The sequence below is a fragment of the Malus domestica genome, chromosome 04 (genome assembly GCF_042453785.1).
Source record: "Malus domestica chromosome 04, GDT2T_hap1".
Lineage (NCBI taxonomy): Eukaryota > Viridiplantae > Streptophyta > Magnoliopsida > Rosales > Rosaceae > Malus > Malus domestica.
The window spans coordinates 5,351,210-5,370,403 of NC_091664.1; the positions used below are offsets into that span (position 1 = coordinate 5,351,210).

The window sequence follows — 19,194 nt, forward strand, 5'->3', positions numbered from 1 at the left end:
TAAATAATTAATAAGCTATAAATTTAATACAAACGATAATTAATAAGTCATAAGACGACAATTAATAAACATAGACTTAATACAAATGACCATTAGTAAACTACATAAACCTAATACAAATGATAATTAACAAACTACATAAACTTAATGCAAACGGCAATTTATAAACTTAATATAAACGATAATTAGTAAACTACATAAACTTAATAATGATATCCACCACCTTGACTTGGTGGTGGACTTGGGATATAGCCTTGAGATGAATCATCATCTTGAAAGATACTCTTTGTGGCATGCTTTCGCAAAATTTCCTTTTACTTATCACGTAAGAACTTCTTCCTATATGAAGTGTATTTGTTGAGGTCAAGTGCATTCGGGCCGCTTTTTTCTCCCGAGAGCTATAGCTTTTGGCCAATTTTGCAAATCCCGTAGAAATCGTTGCACTAACTGGATCTTGGAACTTCCCCTTTCTCTTTGCTTCCTTTTGCTTATCTCTTCCCAGGAGCCTTACAAAAGAAGAAGTTGGGGTCAACGAATCGACACATTCATTGACATCATTTGTCTTTGTGGCTTCACTAGCAAATGATTTTCCCCATTGTTGGTCCACATCGGTTCCCCACCTCCGACAATCCTTGAGGACGTCCCAAGCATGATGCAACTTAAAAACTTGATTTTTTTGCGTAGTTCTTGTCTTGTAAATTGCCATTGCTTTGTCACCCTATGCAAGAAATACACAAATACAATTAGTTGCAAAATAAGATTATGTACATGACAAATAAAATATCAACAAAGAAACTCACCACTTATACGGCGCTCCTTCCACTAGTCATGTCAACCACGACTTTCTTCAAGCTTCATTTCCATACAGTGCACGCTTTGTTGATAACCTTCCACTGATTGTAAACACCACCAACTTCCCTTCAGCCGGAGTTGGAATTTTCATTGAACTTTTCAACGATTTTAGCCCACAAAACCTTTCTATTTTGATTCGTGCCAATGGCATAATAGCAACTCATGTAAAGCATAAAGCAACATCTTCCTCAAAGGACCAATTACAACCTCTAATATGATCTTTTGCCATCTTGAAAAATTTGGAAATTGGAAGAAATAGTTTTGGAAGATGGTAGAAAGAAAAATTGGAAGAATTGTAGGAGAAAAGTGACTTTTGTGTGGATATTTGAACATGTATTTATAGAGTTTTTGGGTGAATTTTGAGTTAAATATGTATATATTTTTTATTTTAGCCGTTAGATTTAAATTTGGACCATTAGATCTTTTTTTTACCATTAGATTTGATTATATTCAATCTCAGCCATTGGATTCAATGAATATATAAATATAAAACTAAAAATTAAATAAATTAAATGGGACCGTTCGATATCCAAGGTCCATTTGAATTCTGGCTGTTAGATAAGCAAAAAGAGTCGTAGGGCTCGTGTCACAGGGCGACAGCCCCACGTGGGTGGGCCAGGGAAGCTGAGGCGGGCAAGCGCGTGCGGGCCGTGTGCACGTTTGGTCTGGGCGAGTCTAGTTCACTTCCCTTGTTCCACTCTCAAAAATGGGCTCCACCACTAATTTTGGGCTAAATCTTGGCCGGAATTTGAGATTTTTTTTTTGGTTCTAACACTTAACCCCATTTTAACACAAGGGTTGGAATGGAAGGGGGGAATAGAAGGGGTTAAAACTTACTCCAAAGGTTGGAGTTGGTCTTAAGAACTAACCTGGGAGAAAAAAAAAATGTGGAAGACCAAAGTAGAAAAACTCTAAAATTTAGGGGCAAATATGAAATAAAGCCGAACAAACTAATGTTGTAACTGGAAATAAGGTCCAGAGCAAAGGATCAGTGAGCACAGAAGATCTAGTCAACCATGAAGAACAACTGCAACCAAAACAACAACAGAGAAGAAGAAAATCACTCCAAGGATGAAGGTTCTATCTCATCCCTCGATTCAACATTCAACCAAACGCTCCGAAATGTTCGAGGGTACCTCTCCCTCTTCCCAACAATAACTCTTTCTTCTTCTTTTTTTTCGTTTTAAATTTACAGTTTGTTTTCTCATTATTTGTGAATTTTGGTAATGATTTTCCTCAGATTTGAAAACCCATTTGGAAAAGGCTTGTTCTTTTACTACAATTAACCATTGGGAATTCTTAATTCGACTGTCCATTTCACATCCACAAATGATTTCGATTCCTTGCATTTGGGAAACCCATGATGGAATTGGTCCAGTACGTAAATTATAGATTTTTTTCTCCCAATTTCTACAATTTGGCCGAGGAACGAATGTGGGTTTTGGTGGTTTCCTTTTGTTATGTAAATCAGCGGAAAGAGTTTAGTGATTTGTGAGATCTTTGTGCTTTGATTGAAGAATCCATTAATGCACATTTCTGTTTGGTTGGTGAGAAAATGGGGACAACAGATGCAATCAGACTATTCGAATTTAGAGTTAATGGGCGATTCGCAGTTTTAATCCCGCTTATTGTGCTTTGTTTTCCGTCCGCCTATTGTATAGATAAAACCGTAAATTGATGTCATGTGGCTGAAAATTGGTTATAGGAGATTCAGTTTTTTGCTGGATTTGTTTCAATGACTAAGAAGCATCTGTGTCTCAGATTTACTGATTTATGGTAGAATGGTCATGTGTAGGATAATTTGGTTTGTTATATTGAAGTTCGGAAGAACGATTCAGTTCTGCACTAGTACTGACTTTTACTTTCCATCAGCATCATAGTTAGATATTAGTTACATTTGGTAAATGTCCGATTGTGTTTTGTCTTAAAGTTACCTAAATATCTTATTTTATTTATGTTCTGATTCTATTTTCGATATCTAGGTTGCTCAAAGGGCGTAGCATTCCTGGTAAAGTGTTACTGAGTCGGAGATCAGACCCGCTAGATCAGTCAAACATCCAAGACCCCTCTCCAAATTATGAAGGGAGCTTCTCATACAATGAATCTGAAACAAGCGATCGTATGGCCAACGAACTGGAGGTATATTTTGATATATCTTTTGTGTAATAAATTTCGATATCATAGTGTTTGCACTAAATGATTAACTCAGAAGGTAAAAGCTAGGATTTTACTTCTAAAATAGGAAGAAGTGCAGAGATCGATCAAGCCAAACAATAATGAAAATTCAAATAGCCTAAATTCATCCACTTCCGATACTGAGAATACTTCCAAAGAAGCTCAGAAATCCACCACGGGTGCTAGATGTACTGATTCTGCTAGAGTTGCAAAGTTCACAAAGGTTCTCTCAGGGACAACAGTCATACTAGGTATAATGACTTTCTCATCACTCTTTCCCCTGTTATTTTCTCCTGCATATATGGTGATAATATTAATATTATAGCAGCAGGGTGGCCCTTGGACCTGTTAGAATATGCTCTCGATTCTGGTTCTTTACGTTTTTTGTATAAGCGTATCATCATGATTAAAGGACAACCTTATCACTTGAAATCTGAATTTTCCATTATTTTCTCTATGATATATCTATCACTCCACAAATTTTGGTTCGTGCTGAGCTGACTGAGCTCTGTATTATTTTAATTCCTCTTTCCTTTTTCTTTTAAAAATTAGTTTTTAATTGTTTGTGTAGAGAAGTTGCGTGAGTTGTCTTGGAGTGGCATACCACCATATATGCGACCAGACATATGGAGGCTTCTTTTGGTAAGCTCGAGGTTTGGATCCTTTTAAGAATTTGAAATTTTTTGGATGCTAATAATTCGTTGATTGGGCATTAGCTTGTACGGATGCTGAAAATATTGAAATATTGCCCATAGAGCATTATGCATGAAAAGTATTCACTTTGTGCGGGCATAGTTGATGTTGAATTTAAAGGATCTACTGCTGGATAGATTCCTTTTGGCAGCAATCCTCTTGGTAGTAGCATGTAATGTGTAAATGTCACGACCGGATACTTTGTGTGGCTTGCATATAGTATACTCTGTGCTAACATTGTGATAGGAAGCATTATGGACATTGAGGATGCAAGGTTCTCCTTAAGGTCCACTGTATTGGCTTTTGTAATTGTACAGTTTTTTTCATTACAACCATATCTGCAGCTGGGTCATGGTTGTCAATTGCACCCTGTGGGTGGCCATTGTTCTACCCATGCTTTGAAATTGATGTTTTATGCATTTTTGATCCTTTTGTGGTTATTTTTCACTTCATATCATCGACTTTTTCTTGTTTGTGAATTTTTTGTTGCTTTGTTTTTTATAATTGGAATGGAAGTTTTAAAGAATTTGTTTAAGATAACATTATGTCTTAGAAAGGGAGTTCATTTTTTATATCCCCTTGTAATAACCAGGGATACCTTTATGTTGTTACTTGAATGAAATTAAACATGAACTGACAACAGGGATATGCACCACCTAATTCAGATAGAAGGGGGGGAGTTCTGAAAAGGAAGCGCCTCGAGTATCTTGATTGTGTCTCCCAGTACTATGACATTCCGGATTCTGAGCGCTCAGATGATGAGATAAACATGCTTCGCCAGGTGCTTTGATATATACCAAAATGCCCATCTGCTTAGTTCTAAATTTCTAATACATTTTTTGGTGAATTTAACAATAACTTATTGTTATCTTAGATTGCTGTTGATTGCCCAAGAACAGTGCCAGATGTATCCTTTTTTCAGCAAGAACAAGTCCAGAAATCCTTGGAGCGGATCCTTTACACATGGTTAAATACTATTCCTAATCCTTTTTGGGTTTTATTAACATCTTATGTGTTCATGTGAGAAAAGGAGAAATGATGGCTTATGGAATATCTTCTTCAACCTACGTTCAGCAGCTCATGAACCCAAATATGTTTGACCTTTCTTTTTTATATTTTTATCTTCAACCTTTGCAATAACTTGTATCTATTGGACCGCTTATGCCTAACAACAAGCGTAAAATACTGATCCCAGATATATGGTTTATCTAGAAAGTTCAGACCAATTGTCTTAGTTTAGGGTTCATGCAAAGGACTTTGGTTCATTAAACATGCGGATAATTACGCTGCAGTTACAGTATGAAACATTTATCATTTTGGCTCTGCATTGTTGTCTTCCATCTTGAGTAGGGTTTAAAAACCAGCCCATGTCCATGTCTATACTTTAGAGGTTTCTTATTAATAAAGAGACGTAGTTGGATATTTCTGACTTGCCTTAAAGGATTTCCTAAAGTATTAGTTTCAAATTGTGTGGTTCGCGGATGGTGCTTTCAAGTTTGATAGCTACTTGTTTAGGTTCTTATGTTCTTGTTCAACTGCGCTATATTTTTGGGTAGGATTGACTGTCTATTTAGAGGGATGGGAATACAGGGGCTAATTCTCATATCCAAACTGTCACTCAACTATTAGTGAGTCTTATAATCAGGATGTTTTAAGGTCTAGGTCTATTCCATTGGCTTTCCATGGAGCATCTTTTTGTAAATGTGGAGCGTGCGCAGATAGTATGTGATACAACGTTTACTTATCGAAGTGAAAAAGATTATGTGTTTACTTATTCTGCTAGCATTACGAATTGGGTGAGCAGTTTTTGGGTTTCTGTAATTTAGATTTTAAAAATTAAGTCGGGTATGGAGCATGGTTATTATGATCATTTTGAGTTATTTGTTTCTTGAATTTTTTTTGCTATTATGATCACTACTAGTGACATGTTTTCAACTTACTTTTCCTAATTTCTTTCAGGGCCATTAGACATCCTGCAAGTGGATATGTACAGGGAATAAATGATCTGGCTACTCCCTTTCTAGTGGTTTTCTTGTCAGAATACTTAGAAGGGAGTGTGGATAATTGGTCAATCTCCGATCTATCTCCCGATAAAATATCTTACGTTGAGGCTGATTGCTATTGGTGCCTATCAAAGTTACTCGATGGTATGCAAGATCATTACACATTTGCTCAGCCGGGAATCCAGAGGCTCGTGTTTAAGCTAAAGGAATTGGTCAGGCGGATTGATGGTAACTCCCATCTTTCAGTATCTAGTTTCTCCTTCTTGCACCTCTTTTCCTGCATGACCCAATACTTTTTTTTATAATGAATTTACAAGCTACATTTGGTTAGTTTTATTATTTCTGTCAATTTTTTGAAGAATTGAAACATTTCCTCTATCATGGTTTTCAAAATGAAATTTTCTTTTCTTTTTGTTATGCATATTAGGACTTATGGGTAACTACAAGCGGTGAATGAGGGAGCCAAAGCAACATGCTCCATTTCCTGTAGGGTACTTTATAAGAGGTTTTTGGGTGTTTCTGGGGTGTATGTTGCGTATGTTGTCAAAGAGAATAAATAGGATGTGTGTGGAAGGCAGAATGATCTGAGATTAGTATGACAGGCGTTGCTTCACTTATGGAGACTTTGGCTGCCTGAAGATGGGGCGTTCTAATCATGCAGGAATTAATGAAGGGACATTTAGTACTTGTTTAAAACTTACCCAAATTATACTAAAATATAAGCTTATATTTTATTGCCCATTAAACAATACAGGACAGGAACCAACAAAAAGAAATAGAACAATTTATTTCTAAAATAGACCCTACCAAAACACAAACATATTATACACTGCTGCTTGCCAATATGAGCAATTATCTTGAAGATAATCCCTTAATTTAATAGAAACAGTTGCCCAAAGAAAGGACTTAAACTGAATTGGTCCCATAACGTCTCAGAGCCCAAATGCCACCATACGCTTCAAACTCTTTCTGTTCCTCTCCTCCAAACAACCCAAAACACAGTCAAGAGCATGGAACCCCATATAACTCTGGGCTTCTTTCCCCTACCTGCTACTTATCCTTCTCAAAAAGAAGGGAAAAAAGTCCCTTGGAATAACCCAGCTTACTTTCATTTCTCTAGACAGTTTTAACCAAAGATGTGAAGTCACAGGGCACACTTTCAAATCCTTCTTACACATTATGCACCATTGAGAGTTTAGGCAAACATTAGGCTAAAGTTGGGGTGTGTTAATAACTTAATATATGCTATAGAGCTATGGAGGTGATTTTCTTTGCACTTTCTGTTTGTCCAATTTTTCATGTGATGCAATAAAATGATGGTGCACGACTTTATATTGTATTGTACCAAGGAAAATTCTTTTATTGGTGAATGTGAATTCTTGATAGTGTATTTCTAGGGTTTGTTTTCTTGAAGGCAAGAACAACTTTTGCTTGTATGACGGGCTTTAGTATAATGCATTCCAAAAATAGTACCTCATGCTGTGTGATGCAACAAACATATAAAAGTTCTGCTATCATCTTTCATGTGTATACTACTAGACTAAGTATTCATTCTATTGTGCTAGAACCGGTATCTACACACATGGAGGAGCAAGGGCTAGAATTTCTTCAATTTGCTTTCCGCTGGTTCAACTGTCTTTTAATACGGGAGGTATGATTCTAAAGATCTCTTCTCCATGCCTTTCTGTAGTTTTCCCTATTTTAAAGATATTCACATATGACGGGCAAAGTCACTCTAACTAATCTTGAGGTTACGAGAGTAACAGAAATTTCGTGCTTTTATCATTTATTGCAAAGCTAATGGTGATTTAATTATTATTATTATTTTTTTTTTTGCTTAGATTCCTTTTGATCTCGTCACCCGCCTGTGGGATACCTATCTTGCTGAAGGAGATTCATTGCCAGATTTTCTTGTGTATATATTTGCCAGTTTTCTTTTAACGGTAAGACTTCTTGCCTTTGCAAGGATAGTTTCCTTGGTTACTTGTCCGGATGTATTCACTGTGAAAAAGAAATGCATCTATCGATTTGTTGTCAATTAGCAGTGTGGTTTCTTTGCATTAGGTTAATAATGGAGAGGTCTAAGGCTAGCATTTTGATTTTCGGCCTTTTGGCTAAGTGCTAGCGTGGTAAGGGAGGCTAGTATATTACCAGCTTTGGTTATGGAAGAAATCCCGTTGCTTATGATACTTTTTATTCCTTTAATGAGGTTTTAAAGAAAATTCTGATCTGATTAGCATTTATGAGATATACAACATGTTCAAAACTGAAAAATTATACCGTCTACCGCTTCCCATTGACAGAAGTAATGGTTTCATTCTTTCTATTCATTTAAGTGCCATTTTGTGCTCTTTTTTTCCTTTTTAGTTTCTGTCGTAGTTTAGAATTTGGGAATGGTTGCATATGGGGCAGAAGCGTAAGGCCATGCATGATCTTTTTGGTCATGACTGGAAGGCGGAGGCGAAGGTAGTATTGGCGTTTCTGCTAAATTTTTCCTTGTCCATATTTGCCATTTCTCGAGGGTGTTTCTGCACACACCATGTGGTCGAGTCAATTTGACTGCAGAGAATCCAAAGGGCCATATCTGTATTCTTTGGCTATGTAGATTCCATATGAAAACTTAATGCCTTTCGTTTATTGCATGTCAACCGAAATTGCTTTCAGTTTTTATTATATCATAAATGAAGTAGAGGTCAATGAGTTACAGACCACTGTTGTTTGATATGCAGTGGTCAGATAAGCTTGTGAAGCTGGAGTTCCAAGAGTTGGTTATGTTTCTTCAACACCTTCCGACAGATAACTGGACTCATCAAGACCTAGAGATCGTGCTTTCAAGAGCGTTCGTGTGGCATAGTATGTTCAACAGCTCCCCTAGCCATTTAGCCAGCTAAAACCAACTTGTAATATTCACTTTGTATCGGCAGCTTTCGAGTTTTGTCTCCTTTTCTTTCTAAATTCCTTTTCTGCTTTAGTTCGTTTTGTACAATTGTTCTCTTATGGTGGAGGACCATGCTCGTATACGTATCCGGTGTCTGTAATATTTGTATTTTCAAGCATATCTTTGTCGATACACCTTTTGATCAATTGAGGAAAAAGAAAATTGATGTATTTCTATTTACTTCTTATTTATTTCTTAGACGAAGGTGAGGAAATTCGTGGCCTAATTCAACTACAATTGTTAAAAACTCAGGCTTCAAAGAGTTTGGGTAGAAATAACTGAATCCAGGCTCCGAAACTCCAGGTTATGAACTGGAATTCGACTAACTTGTATCCGAAAACTGACCAATTCTCAACCAACCAGCCAGCGTAAATGGCTTCAAAGTTTTGGTGTAATTTTTCTTCTCGATACAAAGGAGACCGAACAGAGAGGGAGAAGGGAAAGATTGGAAATCTGACATTGCTGTACAACCATATATGGTGAACAAGATATGTAAACACAAACTTTACTACTAGGATATGTGCCACAAGCCGTACTAGTTCCACTTTTCTTTAAACAAGATCCCTAATCAGAAGTATGGACAGTGCCCCAAATCCAGAGAAGGATTACCGAACACCCGCATGTAGAACAGAGACAGAAACAGCGATGTTGAGCCATTTGCTTTTGTTCCTCAGATGTATCCGGCAGCTTTCGGTAACTGGTTATACCGCTGTTAACCAACCCTACATTTGCAGTCCCCTGAGTGAAAATTGTTAAACAAGATTGAGTGATCTCCTCCCCTGCCATGATCAAAGGAGCAGTCAGATTCTTAATAGGTCAAAACTAAAAATACCTTCCCGATAAAATTATGATCCAAATTGATGTGATTTTGTCATTTGATGTGAGTGGTGAGAAAATTAAGGAGAATGAGCTGCCCGAAGATTTAGCTTGTGAGTTGCCGACCAAGTACATGGCCATTCCAGCTGCTGGAAAGTCTATTGCTGTGAAACGCTATGATCAAAACAGACGTAGTATTTGGATTATGAGAGAGTATGGGGTGGTGGATCATGTACAAAGAAATTCTCCATTGATACAAATGTCATCCCGAATTTCCGAGTTGTACAGGTTATTGGGTGCAGGGCTGTATGACCATGGAGGGAAGACTGCAGAGTTAGTCTCTCATGATCCTAAGAACAGAAATGAATTTCTAGGAATTCATACAGATCCAGGGTATTCATGCATTGAATATTACACGGAGAGCCTAGGTTTACTCGATAGAGAGGGTTGATGAGCATTCCATGAAAGAGGAGGAAAGCAAAGATATCATCGCATATAATACTGTATAAATCCTTATTTGCCATTTTATGTTCAACAAGGCATGCAGACCTTAGGCGATACCCTAAGAGATTACTCAATAAGGTGCTGATGAAATGATAGTGAAGGTGAGAACCTAAAGTTTGAACACTTACATGTTTCCGTTCAACTTCTTCAAAAAATTTCTCAGGAGAGTCTACATATTCAGCACAATCTTGCTTGACAGAAGCCGCCCAATCTTCCTCTCCAGCCTTCTCAAGGTTTCTAATCAATATTGTAAACGTTAATTTATCTGGGGCACAGCCTGATGCCTTCATCAATTCATAGGTCTTCATTGCCTTTTCCGTCATGCCCACTTGTATATAAGCTCCAATCATCTCAGTGAATGCCCTTGTGTCAGGTTCTAAGCCTTCTTCCTTCAATCCAGAAAAAAGCTCTTCCGCCATTTCAATCAGTTTGTTCTTCCCCAGCAGTAGGATCATGCTACAGTATAAGGAAAGATCTGGCTTATACCATACTTCCTCCCGCACAAATTTGAAGACCTAAAACCTGAATCCAGTTGAGATAACATAGATAATTGAAAAATACAAAATGCTCAAATATTATCAACTTAGTTAAACATTATGAACAAGAACATTATGAACAAACTAGGTCACAACTTAGTTAAACAGCTTCCAAATTGGAGTCCGAAGTTCAGAAACTGACAAACTAGCCATTACCAAAAGAACAAGGAACCACCAGAAATTCAGATGGTTAATTGCAAAGGTACAAACTATGAACCGATAACAACATGCCCTTTCAAAATAAATAAAGTTCCCTACTTGGTTGAATGAGAAGGTAGAGTTGACAGCTAAGGACTTGTTTCTATTTCATATTTGAAAAAGACTACTTGGCTGCTATTTCTAAGAAAATCGGAAACTGTCTCTCGGAAACACTTGAGGTCTACCAATTTTCTCCTTTATTTCACCCCAAATAAATTTGTCGAATAAGGACTTGTGAAGTATTTCTCAATTGAGAAGCTCTCTTACATTTAGAATATCGTAGACATAATTCCTTGTAAAGATGCATCCTTAGATAACAAAACTATACATAATTCATATCCTTATAATTAGACTTGTATTAACAAAATATACTCACAAAAATAAGTGTTTCATTACTTACTATCTGATTAGAAGAACAAAATTCATTGAAATCATAGACTGAAAATACACTTATCAGTGTGAACAAATCCATTTGTGGTCCTAATTTCCTCAAATTTCATTTCATTTCCGCAGAGAGAACTTTATTACTTAGTTCCCAGATCCAAATGCAGAAAGAATATCGAACCTACTCTCACGCATCACGCTATTATATACAGGGGCAGTTTGGAATTGCTTCTGGAAGTGTTCCAACAACCAAAAAGAGCTTATGGAAGAAAAAGCTGAAAGTGCTACTGGATAAACGCAGCTTCTGAAGAAACACCTGCCAGATGCTTTAGATGCTTCTTCAATAAACACTTTGGATTCTTAATAAAATGATCAAGGTGTTTCAAATTGTATAACTTCCAGAGTAAGTGCTTATGAGCATAAGTGCTTTCTAAATAAACAGTCCCAAAAGAGTCTAAATTTGTTCACGTCCACCACTATTACGAACCCCATATTGAAGAAAAATTAGGCCTACCATGTTCATCTCGAAATTTTGTAAATGTAATGCAAGAGAAGAAAAGAAAAGAAGAGAGAGAGAGAGAGAGAGAGAGAGAGAGAGAGAGAGAGAGAGATGAGAAACCTTGAGTGCCAATTGGACTTCATTTTGTCTGTGCAACTCGGCCAAGGCGTCCAATAAGTCAGCTTTCAAGAGCCTGGAGAGTCTTGCATCAAAAACCTCCTCGAGTTTCGATGGGGTTGATTTGGCAAGCTTCAGAGACTGAACTGCCTGAATGGCCTCGGTGGAGAGCACCCTTGACTTCCATAGAGGCTTTCTCGGTCCCCCTCTCAGGCCGCCACAGACGGTGGTGAATTTTCGGGAAGAAGAAGTATCTTGTTTCAAACCCAGTTGAGGAACGTGGAATTTCAAACAACCCAATGAACCCATCACAGCAGATTTCATGAATGCTGTTGGATGTGGATTGTGGAGTGAGGGTTTTGGAAGCTTTGTTTTTCTTTTGCCACCCAGGTTTTGGAAGATTAAATAAAAGAGAAAAAAATGTAGAAATGATTTATCAATTTTAAGCTAATTAGAACAATGTTACTTCAACTGAGATTTCATGATTATTGGTGTTTAACTAATCAAAACGTATAACTACGATATTTTTTGTCAATTCTATCAGAATTTCGTAAAAAAAAAAATGGTCATGTTGGAAGAATTATTACCACAATTAAATTAAAGTTGAGAGGTCATTACTTTAATTAGATTAAATTTGAGAGACTATTGTTCTAATTAAGTTAAAGTTGAGGGACTATTACACTAATTAGTTTAAAATTAAGCGAGTTAAGGGATCATTTCTTCAATTAGTTTAAAGTTTAGGATCATTGCTACAATTTTTCTATTTAGACAGAAATTTTAATAGAGTTGATGAAAAGAACACGTTTTGATGAATCAATGATCACATATTTTCAATGATAAATCATTACTTCAATTAGGTTAACATTAAAAAGCATTATTTTGATTGGGTTAAAGTTAAAGAATAATTTTTATCATATACTTGAAAAAAAAAAACTCTTTCTTTTCCGAAAAATTCGATCCAAAGTTTTGTTGGATCAAAGGTGTGAAACTCAAAGGCACAGACAGTCGCGCAAAACACAAGAGAGTGAAAGAGGATGGGAATCTCGGCCTCAAAGCGAGTCAAATCCTCGCTATCCAACTCGCCCGCCTTCGACTCGGCCTGCGACTCGGCCTTCACTCACTGCCTCTCCCTAACCGAGCACGCTTTCGACGGCGTCTTCCCCTACCAGCTCCCCACAGCCTCCGATCACCTCCACAAAACCCTCCACACCCTCCACCCGCACCCTCTCATCCTCAACTGGGTCCCATCTCCCCCGACTCGCTCCCTTGTCGACTCCGCCCTCAAGGCCGTCACTCGTCCCGCCCACGCCCAAACTCTTGGGCCGGCCCAGTTCAAGCAGTGGGCAGTGGAGCTCTTCGCCGGCGCTGTCGTCGAGAATGCTGGGAAGGCCGTGATGTTTCGAGTTCCGATCGGCGTCGCCGGGATTGCTGGGATCGGGGCTGCGACTCGGTCCGGTAAAGACTTAGTTGGGGCCGTGATTGGCGTCTACTCACTCGGGGTTGCGACTTCGATCTTCCTGAGTTTGTCTGGATAGGGTACTTTGTAAAACTGAAATAATGGAATGCAATGGAATTGTCGATGATGAGTATTATTCTTTCTAATTCTCGTTTCTTGAGCAATTATTAGCATGATTTGTGTATAATCCGAGCACCTTCTTCAACCATCAATATCTCGAGCGGTTTCGTTCCTTCTGTGTAGCTCGAAAGTGCTCATGTATCGTTATTCTAACCGATGATTTCACCCACACAAAGCGCAAAACACTCGGCCGGAAATGTACCAGACAGGTAGCATTTTTCGTTGTCAAAGTAAATGGAACAAGAATTCCTACCCTGTAAGAAACAAAGACAAACTGGATTAGTAAGTTATAGCATGAAGACGACTTCCACACGCGAACAGTTGCTGTCATGTTCACAAGATAGACCGTAATTTGCATGTATCCAACTCTATCGATAAGCTTTGACGAGAGTATTGAGAGATTATTGCCTCTACTCCGATGAACATTAGCAACAAGATACGAATTTCTGGGGCTGTTGAAACGATCAACGCATTTTGGTTTAGTATCAGTCAAGGCAATGCGATCTCCGACCTGTGGCACATATGTTCCTACCATAGTTTCCGGATAAGGTGAAAGTGCATCCGAGTTCCTCAACGGGTGGAGGAATGAAAGACTTGTAACTCGTCACAGTTGAAAGAGCATCCGAGTTCCTCAACAGGTGGACACACAGTACAAATTAACCTGATTTTGGTGAAGATGTGGATTGAGAACATCCTCAAGTGACCAAGAGAAGACGACATTCATTAATCCTCGACCTGCTGTAACTTCATAATTGTTCAACTTGCTAGTCTCCTCCTGACGATCCATTACGTTACGTATAGACTGATCGAACCAATGTGTCCATCCACTCAAGGAGGAAAACACTTGGTCAGAATATTAATACGGCTACAAACTGATGGAGTTTAGAACCGCAGCTTTTTGGGAATCATTTAGATCAGAGCACATTTCTGGCCATTTAGTCGAAAGGGAATGGAAGCATTTTCCTTTAGAGAAGCAAATTGTACAAGAACTCCCCACCCTGTAAGATGCATAAGAAGGTTTAATGCACGTGTGTCGAAGGAATGATAGAAGATTGGGTTGCAGTTGCAACACATTCTTAATTAGATTTCTGTTTGCGTCATCTGAATTCAAGGGCTTTCCATACACGAACATCTGTTGCCATGTTCATCAAATAGACAGCAAACATTGTTTCCGTCTTGCCCTTCATTTGCTTGTATCCTTCTCCGCCGATTGGTTTTGATGACAGGATAAGGCTCCCCTTCGAATGTCATCTTTTGACCCGACAACATAAGCAATCAGATAAAAATTTCTAGGCCTGTTCAAATCATCAACGCAATTTGGTCTAGCATCGGTCAAGGCAATGATATCTCCTGCCTCCGGCTCATATTATCCTACGTAACTAGTTTCAGCTTCTCTCATTTTCCTAAATGTAATTTCATAAAAAAAGTCTTTGGGTGGCTTGTGGTCCTAAGTCGTTTCAACAGTCGAAATCTCACAAGCAGGCGCCCGGGACAGAGACATGATTGAAAGTAAATCAGCATGTGTTTCTTCGATAAGTGCAGGAATGAACGATTTCATGTAACCCTTCACTGTTGAGAACATCCCGAAGAGACCAAGAGAAGACCAAACCGATGAAGCTTGTACCGGTAACTCCTTCCTTCTTCACATTAGCCTCCTCCTCACGATCCATTAACTACGCACTTAAGAGTTCTTCCGGTATATATTCTTGTTTCGCGCACTGGCAGTGATTACTTGTGTGTTTGCAGATGCAGTACTCCTGTCTAGCTACCACTTTATGCAAATTTGTAATTAGTTTGAGCTCTTGGATTTCCCATTCCCAGTTGAAGTTATAAAAGATCATTCCATGAAAAATATCCAATTTAGGGGGAGGGAGGGAGACTTTATCGCTTTGCACCCTTCTTATTTATGCATCATCCATATTCCATATACTATATCTACCTTGGTTTCCATTTGCCCCCAAATTCCAATAGAGAAATTTTTATGTGCATCCCGAATGCATCGTATATCACGTGTCATAATATGCATCCCGAGTTGTCTCATCTGAACAATTTTAGTTTTTCCTTTATTTAGAGCATAGACAGTTTAGTAATTATACTAGTTTTAATTCCAATTCAGACATATTTGGTAAACAACTTTAATGGAATCATCATCATTCCTACTCCGATTCTAAATAGTTTAGTAAACAACCTCCATAAAAATTCGATTCTAATTCCTTATCAATCCAACTCTTCCTCAATTCAATTCCTCTCAGTTACGAATTAGGAAACGTGTTATAAGTGTAAAGTGACAATCACTCTGCCCTAACCACCAAACCTCACACAAACTAGCATTTAGTCCAACCTAGACGTTTTTAAGCTTAAAAATTAAAAAGAGCATTATTCACTTACGAAATTATTCGATTAATTTTGGTTTTTTATATTAGCACCCCATAAAATGTTGAATGTACCCCACATTAAAATTTAATATTAATGACTAATTTACTCTACTATGTAATGACAATTTTGACCTTATTAGGTTTAAAAAATAATAAAAAATTTATAAATACATCCCAAATCACTTTTAACATATTATTTATCTATTTCAACTATCAAAACCCCTCCCATTCTCCATTGTTGAATAAAACCCTAAGCAATGAAACTACAAACATGTTGATTGAGAAAAATAATTTTTGACGAATGGAACACGAAATCGGTGTTTCGAAAGCTTTGAAATCATTATTATTGTTATTGAAAAATGTTCAAATGAACCTAAACATTTTTTGAAATCATTCAATTTGAAATCATTCGGCAAACTAACGTTCAGATAGTTTGAAATCATTCGGCAAAATAAAAAATGAGTGTTATACGATTTGAGAAATGTGGGGGTGTGTAGAAAATATAAGGTGTATATTAAGAATGTGGGGTGTGAGGGTGTTATGGGGAAGGAAGTGAGGTGTATTAAGATAATTTTTAATTGAAAAAGTAAATGTGGGGTATATTAAGTATGTGGGGTTTATTCAACAATTTGTGGGGTGCTAATATAATAAGCCTTAATTTTTTATTTCAATACAAGCGATATTTCTATTTTAAACTTATGGAAAGGGGAGGGTTTTAACCCAAAACGCATTGGGTTGAGCAGATTGACCCTAATCACCAAAACAATCCAACTTGCTAATCACTTCCCTTAGCCACCTAAAGGTTGAAGTACTTGTATTAATAAAAGGGGCATCATTTGTTTTCCTATCTTGCACTTCCGCATTCATGTGCAGGTGCAGGACAGGACTCAGGAGTGCATATAACACCTAACAATAACATCACGGCAAACTTATCAACTCGTCCATAAGCATAACATCGAAATTCCGAAAACACAGAAAGTGAGAGGAAGAGGCAAATAAAACCTTAAACAGAAAATCCAAAGCACAACCATAACATTCTCAGAATAAACCGTATCAGAAACGGTGCTTAAATCCGTCTTTAGGTACTCACACGCCAACGAGACAACATCACTTCATACAATAAGAGTGCCAGCCATAGGCATTAATAATATCAAGGAACAAATTGTGTTTCAAAAGATACTTGGATTCACCCAAAGATCAACAAGTTTCACTTTCGGTGCTCATCCAGTTCTCTTGATGATATGGACACCACTATCCGTATCCACAATGTCACTCATCTCACCAACCTTGAGAGCAAATGTTGCTTCTTCAAAAGGCTTCTGCATCTGGTTCCGACCAAAGGGCCCTGCAACCACAATTTGACATACATTTCAACAATGCCCGTACCATGTAATTATTAACGGAATCTTATTCATGATGAGGCGTTATTGTCAAGTTATATTCACTAACAAAAACTCATCAAAACAAGGCTTATTTGAGGAATCAAAGTCAAACTTCTCATGCAAATATAGACATTTTTGGAAATTAATCTCCTTCCATTCTAAGCAAGTCACCTAGGAGAGAGAGGAAATATCACTAGTACAAACCCACATTTATATGTTACTTGAAAAAAAATATTTCACTTTTAATCGATTTCTAATTAAGTGAATGACATTTATTTGCTGAAGTTGAAGTTAAAACAATAAATAATTTAACAAAAACATATACTAAAATGTTGGGTAATTCTAACAAGCTTGCACAAATCGGTGCGAAGGCAGAAGGCTTTTGGGGGAGGAAAAAATTCAATGGAACACGGAGGGATGGGAATTTTTTTGGGTGTTCCAGTTGGAAAGAGTACTTGGACTTGTGATGACTTTAAAGTGGAGACATGGAAGTTTCATGGGGTAACACAAGTTTTTGGACGGTTACTTAGGGCTTTGTTTCTTCGGGGTATCGGATCAATTTTAAGCTAGAAAGCTGTTCGGACCTAGATAAGTTGTTGGATAGCTAAAGCTTTTTATTGCAATTATTTGTGGCCAATCAAATTATGCTTGTTAAATAACAATTGTAACTACTTTGGCAAATCAAATTACGCTTCTTTCCAAATAAGAAAATCGAATAAACAAAAGCAGCTCATATTTCAGATACCAAACGCTACAATTTTTCTGTTTTGGAATTTCCATATGTTGATTCCCTTATCTGGGGTAGTTTCTAAGGTCAAAACACAAATGCGGACATAAAACCCTAAATATGAACTTTGTGAAGTTAAGTGCTAACCGAGATCGCCACCACGTTTGGCAGAGCTGCAATCAGAGTAGCGAGCGGCAAGATCATCAAACTTGGCCTTTCCAGAAAGGATGTCATCGCGGAGAGCCTTGAGTTGAGAGACGGCAGAGTCTCGGGTGGTGTTCCTGATGATCTGCCCTTCAGGATCCTTCCACGATGCCTTTCTTCTCGACCCCTGATGCTTGATGAGTATATGGGACGCCCTCACCTGATTCCCCACTGACGAGGACATTTTTGTCCTTTTGGTCTTTCGAGCAGCCTGCCTTTTTTCTTTGTCCTTGTCCGTGTGATCTGATGCACAGATCAAAGGAGCTGCTTTCTTACGCTTATGCCCGGACGAATCTATCTTTGCAGCTCAAACACAGAGTTTTGATAATGTTTGCTTGCCTGTAGTCTGCACAAGGACATTTCACCGAGAATTATTAGCTTCTTCCATTTCAAGTAAAATTATATTTTCTCACTGGTATGAAACAACATTGAAAGCAGAGCTCGAACAACGTTTGACGGGTTTGACAGGTCCCGCGTTTAACAATGTCAATTTTCCCCGCAGCTATTCAAATCAGTTGTTAATAGTTATCGATACCAGAGCTCAAATAAAGTTTTGATTCTTTCTAGTGCGCAAAGGCACTTCACCCATAAAATTCTAAATCGAAAGATATCAGCAAACCGAAAAACCAATGTTTGAATTCATCCCTATCCTTCCCCTTTAAACCTACATTACCTCATGGACATGAACCCTAAAATTAAAGGATACACAGAACAAAAAACATTGTTGCAATCAGTCCTTGCCCACCATTCAAAATTCAAATACGAGTTTCATTGTTGCTTGCTATCATACTAGCAATAAAAAAAATACATGTTGAAACAAGAAATTCAGTAAATTTTCGATATTTACATGCATAATCCAAAGTTAACAATAAACAATCACAAAAGTAACAACAATTATCCGCAAAAATTAAAGCTATTAATCTATAAACCCAGAAACACCGGAAACGTTCATAGTTGTTAAAAGATTTCAGCAGTCACAGAAAGTAGAAGAAAAAAATCATCATGAAATCCAAAGCTTACCGACAGACCTGCAACGAAGCAATCCAACGGCGGATGTAGTGAAAAGCCTGAGAGCGGGGGATCGGGCTGTGGGGAAGGGGATGGCAGATGAAGAAGAGATAAAGATGCGAGGTGAGAAACTGAGAGACAGAGAGGGCGGCGACGGAAGAAGGAGAGATGGAATCGGTGGGTGGGTGTGTGGGAGAGCAACTGCGC

General features: G+C 37.9%; 4 protein-coding genes across 5 annotated transcripts; 2 read left to right on the forward strand and 2 right to left on the reverse strand.

Moving 5' to 3' along the window:
* The first annotated feature begins 1,739 nt into the window (after window positions 1-1,739).
* On the forward strand, window positions 1,740-8,831 carry LOC103408187 (uncharacterized). Its single transcript, XM_008347055.3, has 10 exons — window positions 1,740-1,984; window positions 2,835-2,991; window positions 3,095-3,278; window positions 3,599-3,669; window positions 4,364-4,501; window positions 4,595-4,686; window positions 5,680-5,951; window positions 7,289-7,374; window positions 7,565-7,666; window positions 8,453-8,831. Exons 1-10 carry the CDS (start codon window positions 1,869-1,871, stop codon window positions 8,612-8,614), a joined length of 1,380 nt encoding a protein of 459 aa, XP_008345277.3. The 5' UTR covers window positions 1,740-1,868; the 3' UTR covers window positions 8,615-8,831.
* A 264-nt stretch (window positions 8,832-9,095) lies between these two features.
* Window positions 9,096-12,139, reverse strand: LOC103432800 (pentatricopeptide repeat-containing protein At1g62350-like). Its single transcript, XM_029100927.2, has 3 exons — window positions 11,719-12,139; window positions 10,110-10,496; window positions 9,096-9,440 (listed from the first exon to the last, which is right to left on the reverse strand). Exons 1-3 carry the CDS (start codon window positions 12,037-12,039, stop codon window positions 9,414-9,416), a joined length of 735 nt encoding a protein of 244 aa, XP_028956760.2. The 5' UTR covers window positions 12,040-12,139; the 3' UTR covers window positions 9,096-9,413.
* A 487-nt stretch (window positions 12,140-12,626) lies between these two features.
* LOC103432764 (uncharacterized) lies at window positions 12,627-13,317 on the forward strand. The gene has a single exon (XM_008370969.4). The coding sequence runs from the start codon at window positions 12,750-12,752 to the stop codon at window positions 13,248-13,250; it is 501 nt and encodes a 166-aa protein (XP_008369191.1). The 5' UTR covers window positions 12,627-12,749; the 3' UTR covers window positions 13,251-13,317.
* Window positions 13,318-16,645: 3,328 nt separating this feature from the next.
* LOC103419188 (peptidyl-prolyl cis-trans isomerase Pin1-like) lies at window positions 16,646-19,174 on the reverse strand. Of its 2 annotated transcripts, none has more exons than NM_001404976.1 (3): window positions 19,008-19,174; window positions 17,923-18,325; window positions 16,646-17,011 (listed from the first exon to the last, which is right to left on the reverse strand). In NM_001404976.1, exons 2-3 carry the CDS (start codon window positions 18,161-18,163, stop codon window positions 16,887-16,889), a joined length of 366 nt encoding a protein of 121 aa, NP_001391905.1. In that variant the 5' UTR covers window positions 18,164-18,325; window positions 19,008-19,174; the 3' UTR covers window positions 16,646-16,886. The 2 variants fall into 2 exon arrangements, with proteins under 2 accessions (NP_001391905.1, NP_001391904.1); NM_001404975.1 differs by having other exon boundaries at window positions 19,000-19,174.
* Between the last annotated feature and the right edge of the window lie 20 nt (window positions 19,175-19,194).

Coding starts and splice junctions, on each gene's coding strand:
- LOC103408187 (XM_008347055.3), top strand. CDS start 1,869: ATGAAGAACAACTGCAACCAAAACAACAACAGAGAAGAAGAAAATCAC. Junction 3,670..4,363: donor ACATATGGAGGCTTCTTTTG/GTAAGCTCGAGG, acceptor AACTGACAACAG/GGATATGCACCACCTAATTC. Junction 4,687..5,679: donor GAGCGGATCCTTTACACATG/GTTAAATACTAT, acceptor AATTTCTTTCAG/GGCCATTAGACATCCTGCAA.
- LOC103432800 (XM_029100927.2), bottom strand. CDS start 12,039: ATGAAATCTGCTGTGATGGGTTCATTGGGTTGTTTGAAATTCCACGTT. Junction 10,497..11,718: donor AAGTCCAATTGGCACTCAAG/GTTTCTCATCTC, acceptor TTCAGGTTTTAG/GTCTTCAAATTTGTGCGGGA. Junction 9,441..10,109: donor AAGAAGTTGAACGGAAACAT/GTAAGTGTTCAA, acceptor TGATCATGGCAG/GGGAGGAGATCACTCAATCT.
- LOC103432764 (XM_008370969.4), top strand. CDS start 12,750: ATGGGAATCTCGGCCTCAAAGCGAGTCAAATCCTCGCTATCCAACTCG.
- LOC103419188 (NM_001404976.1), bottom strand. CDS start 18,163: ATGTCCTCGTCAGTGGGGAATCAGGTGAGGGCGTCCCATATACTCATC. Junction 17,012..17,922: donor CAAACGTGGTGGCGATCTCG/GTTAGCACTTAA, acceptor TTGTGGTTGCAG/GGCCCTTTGGTCGGAACCAG.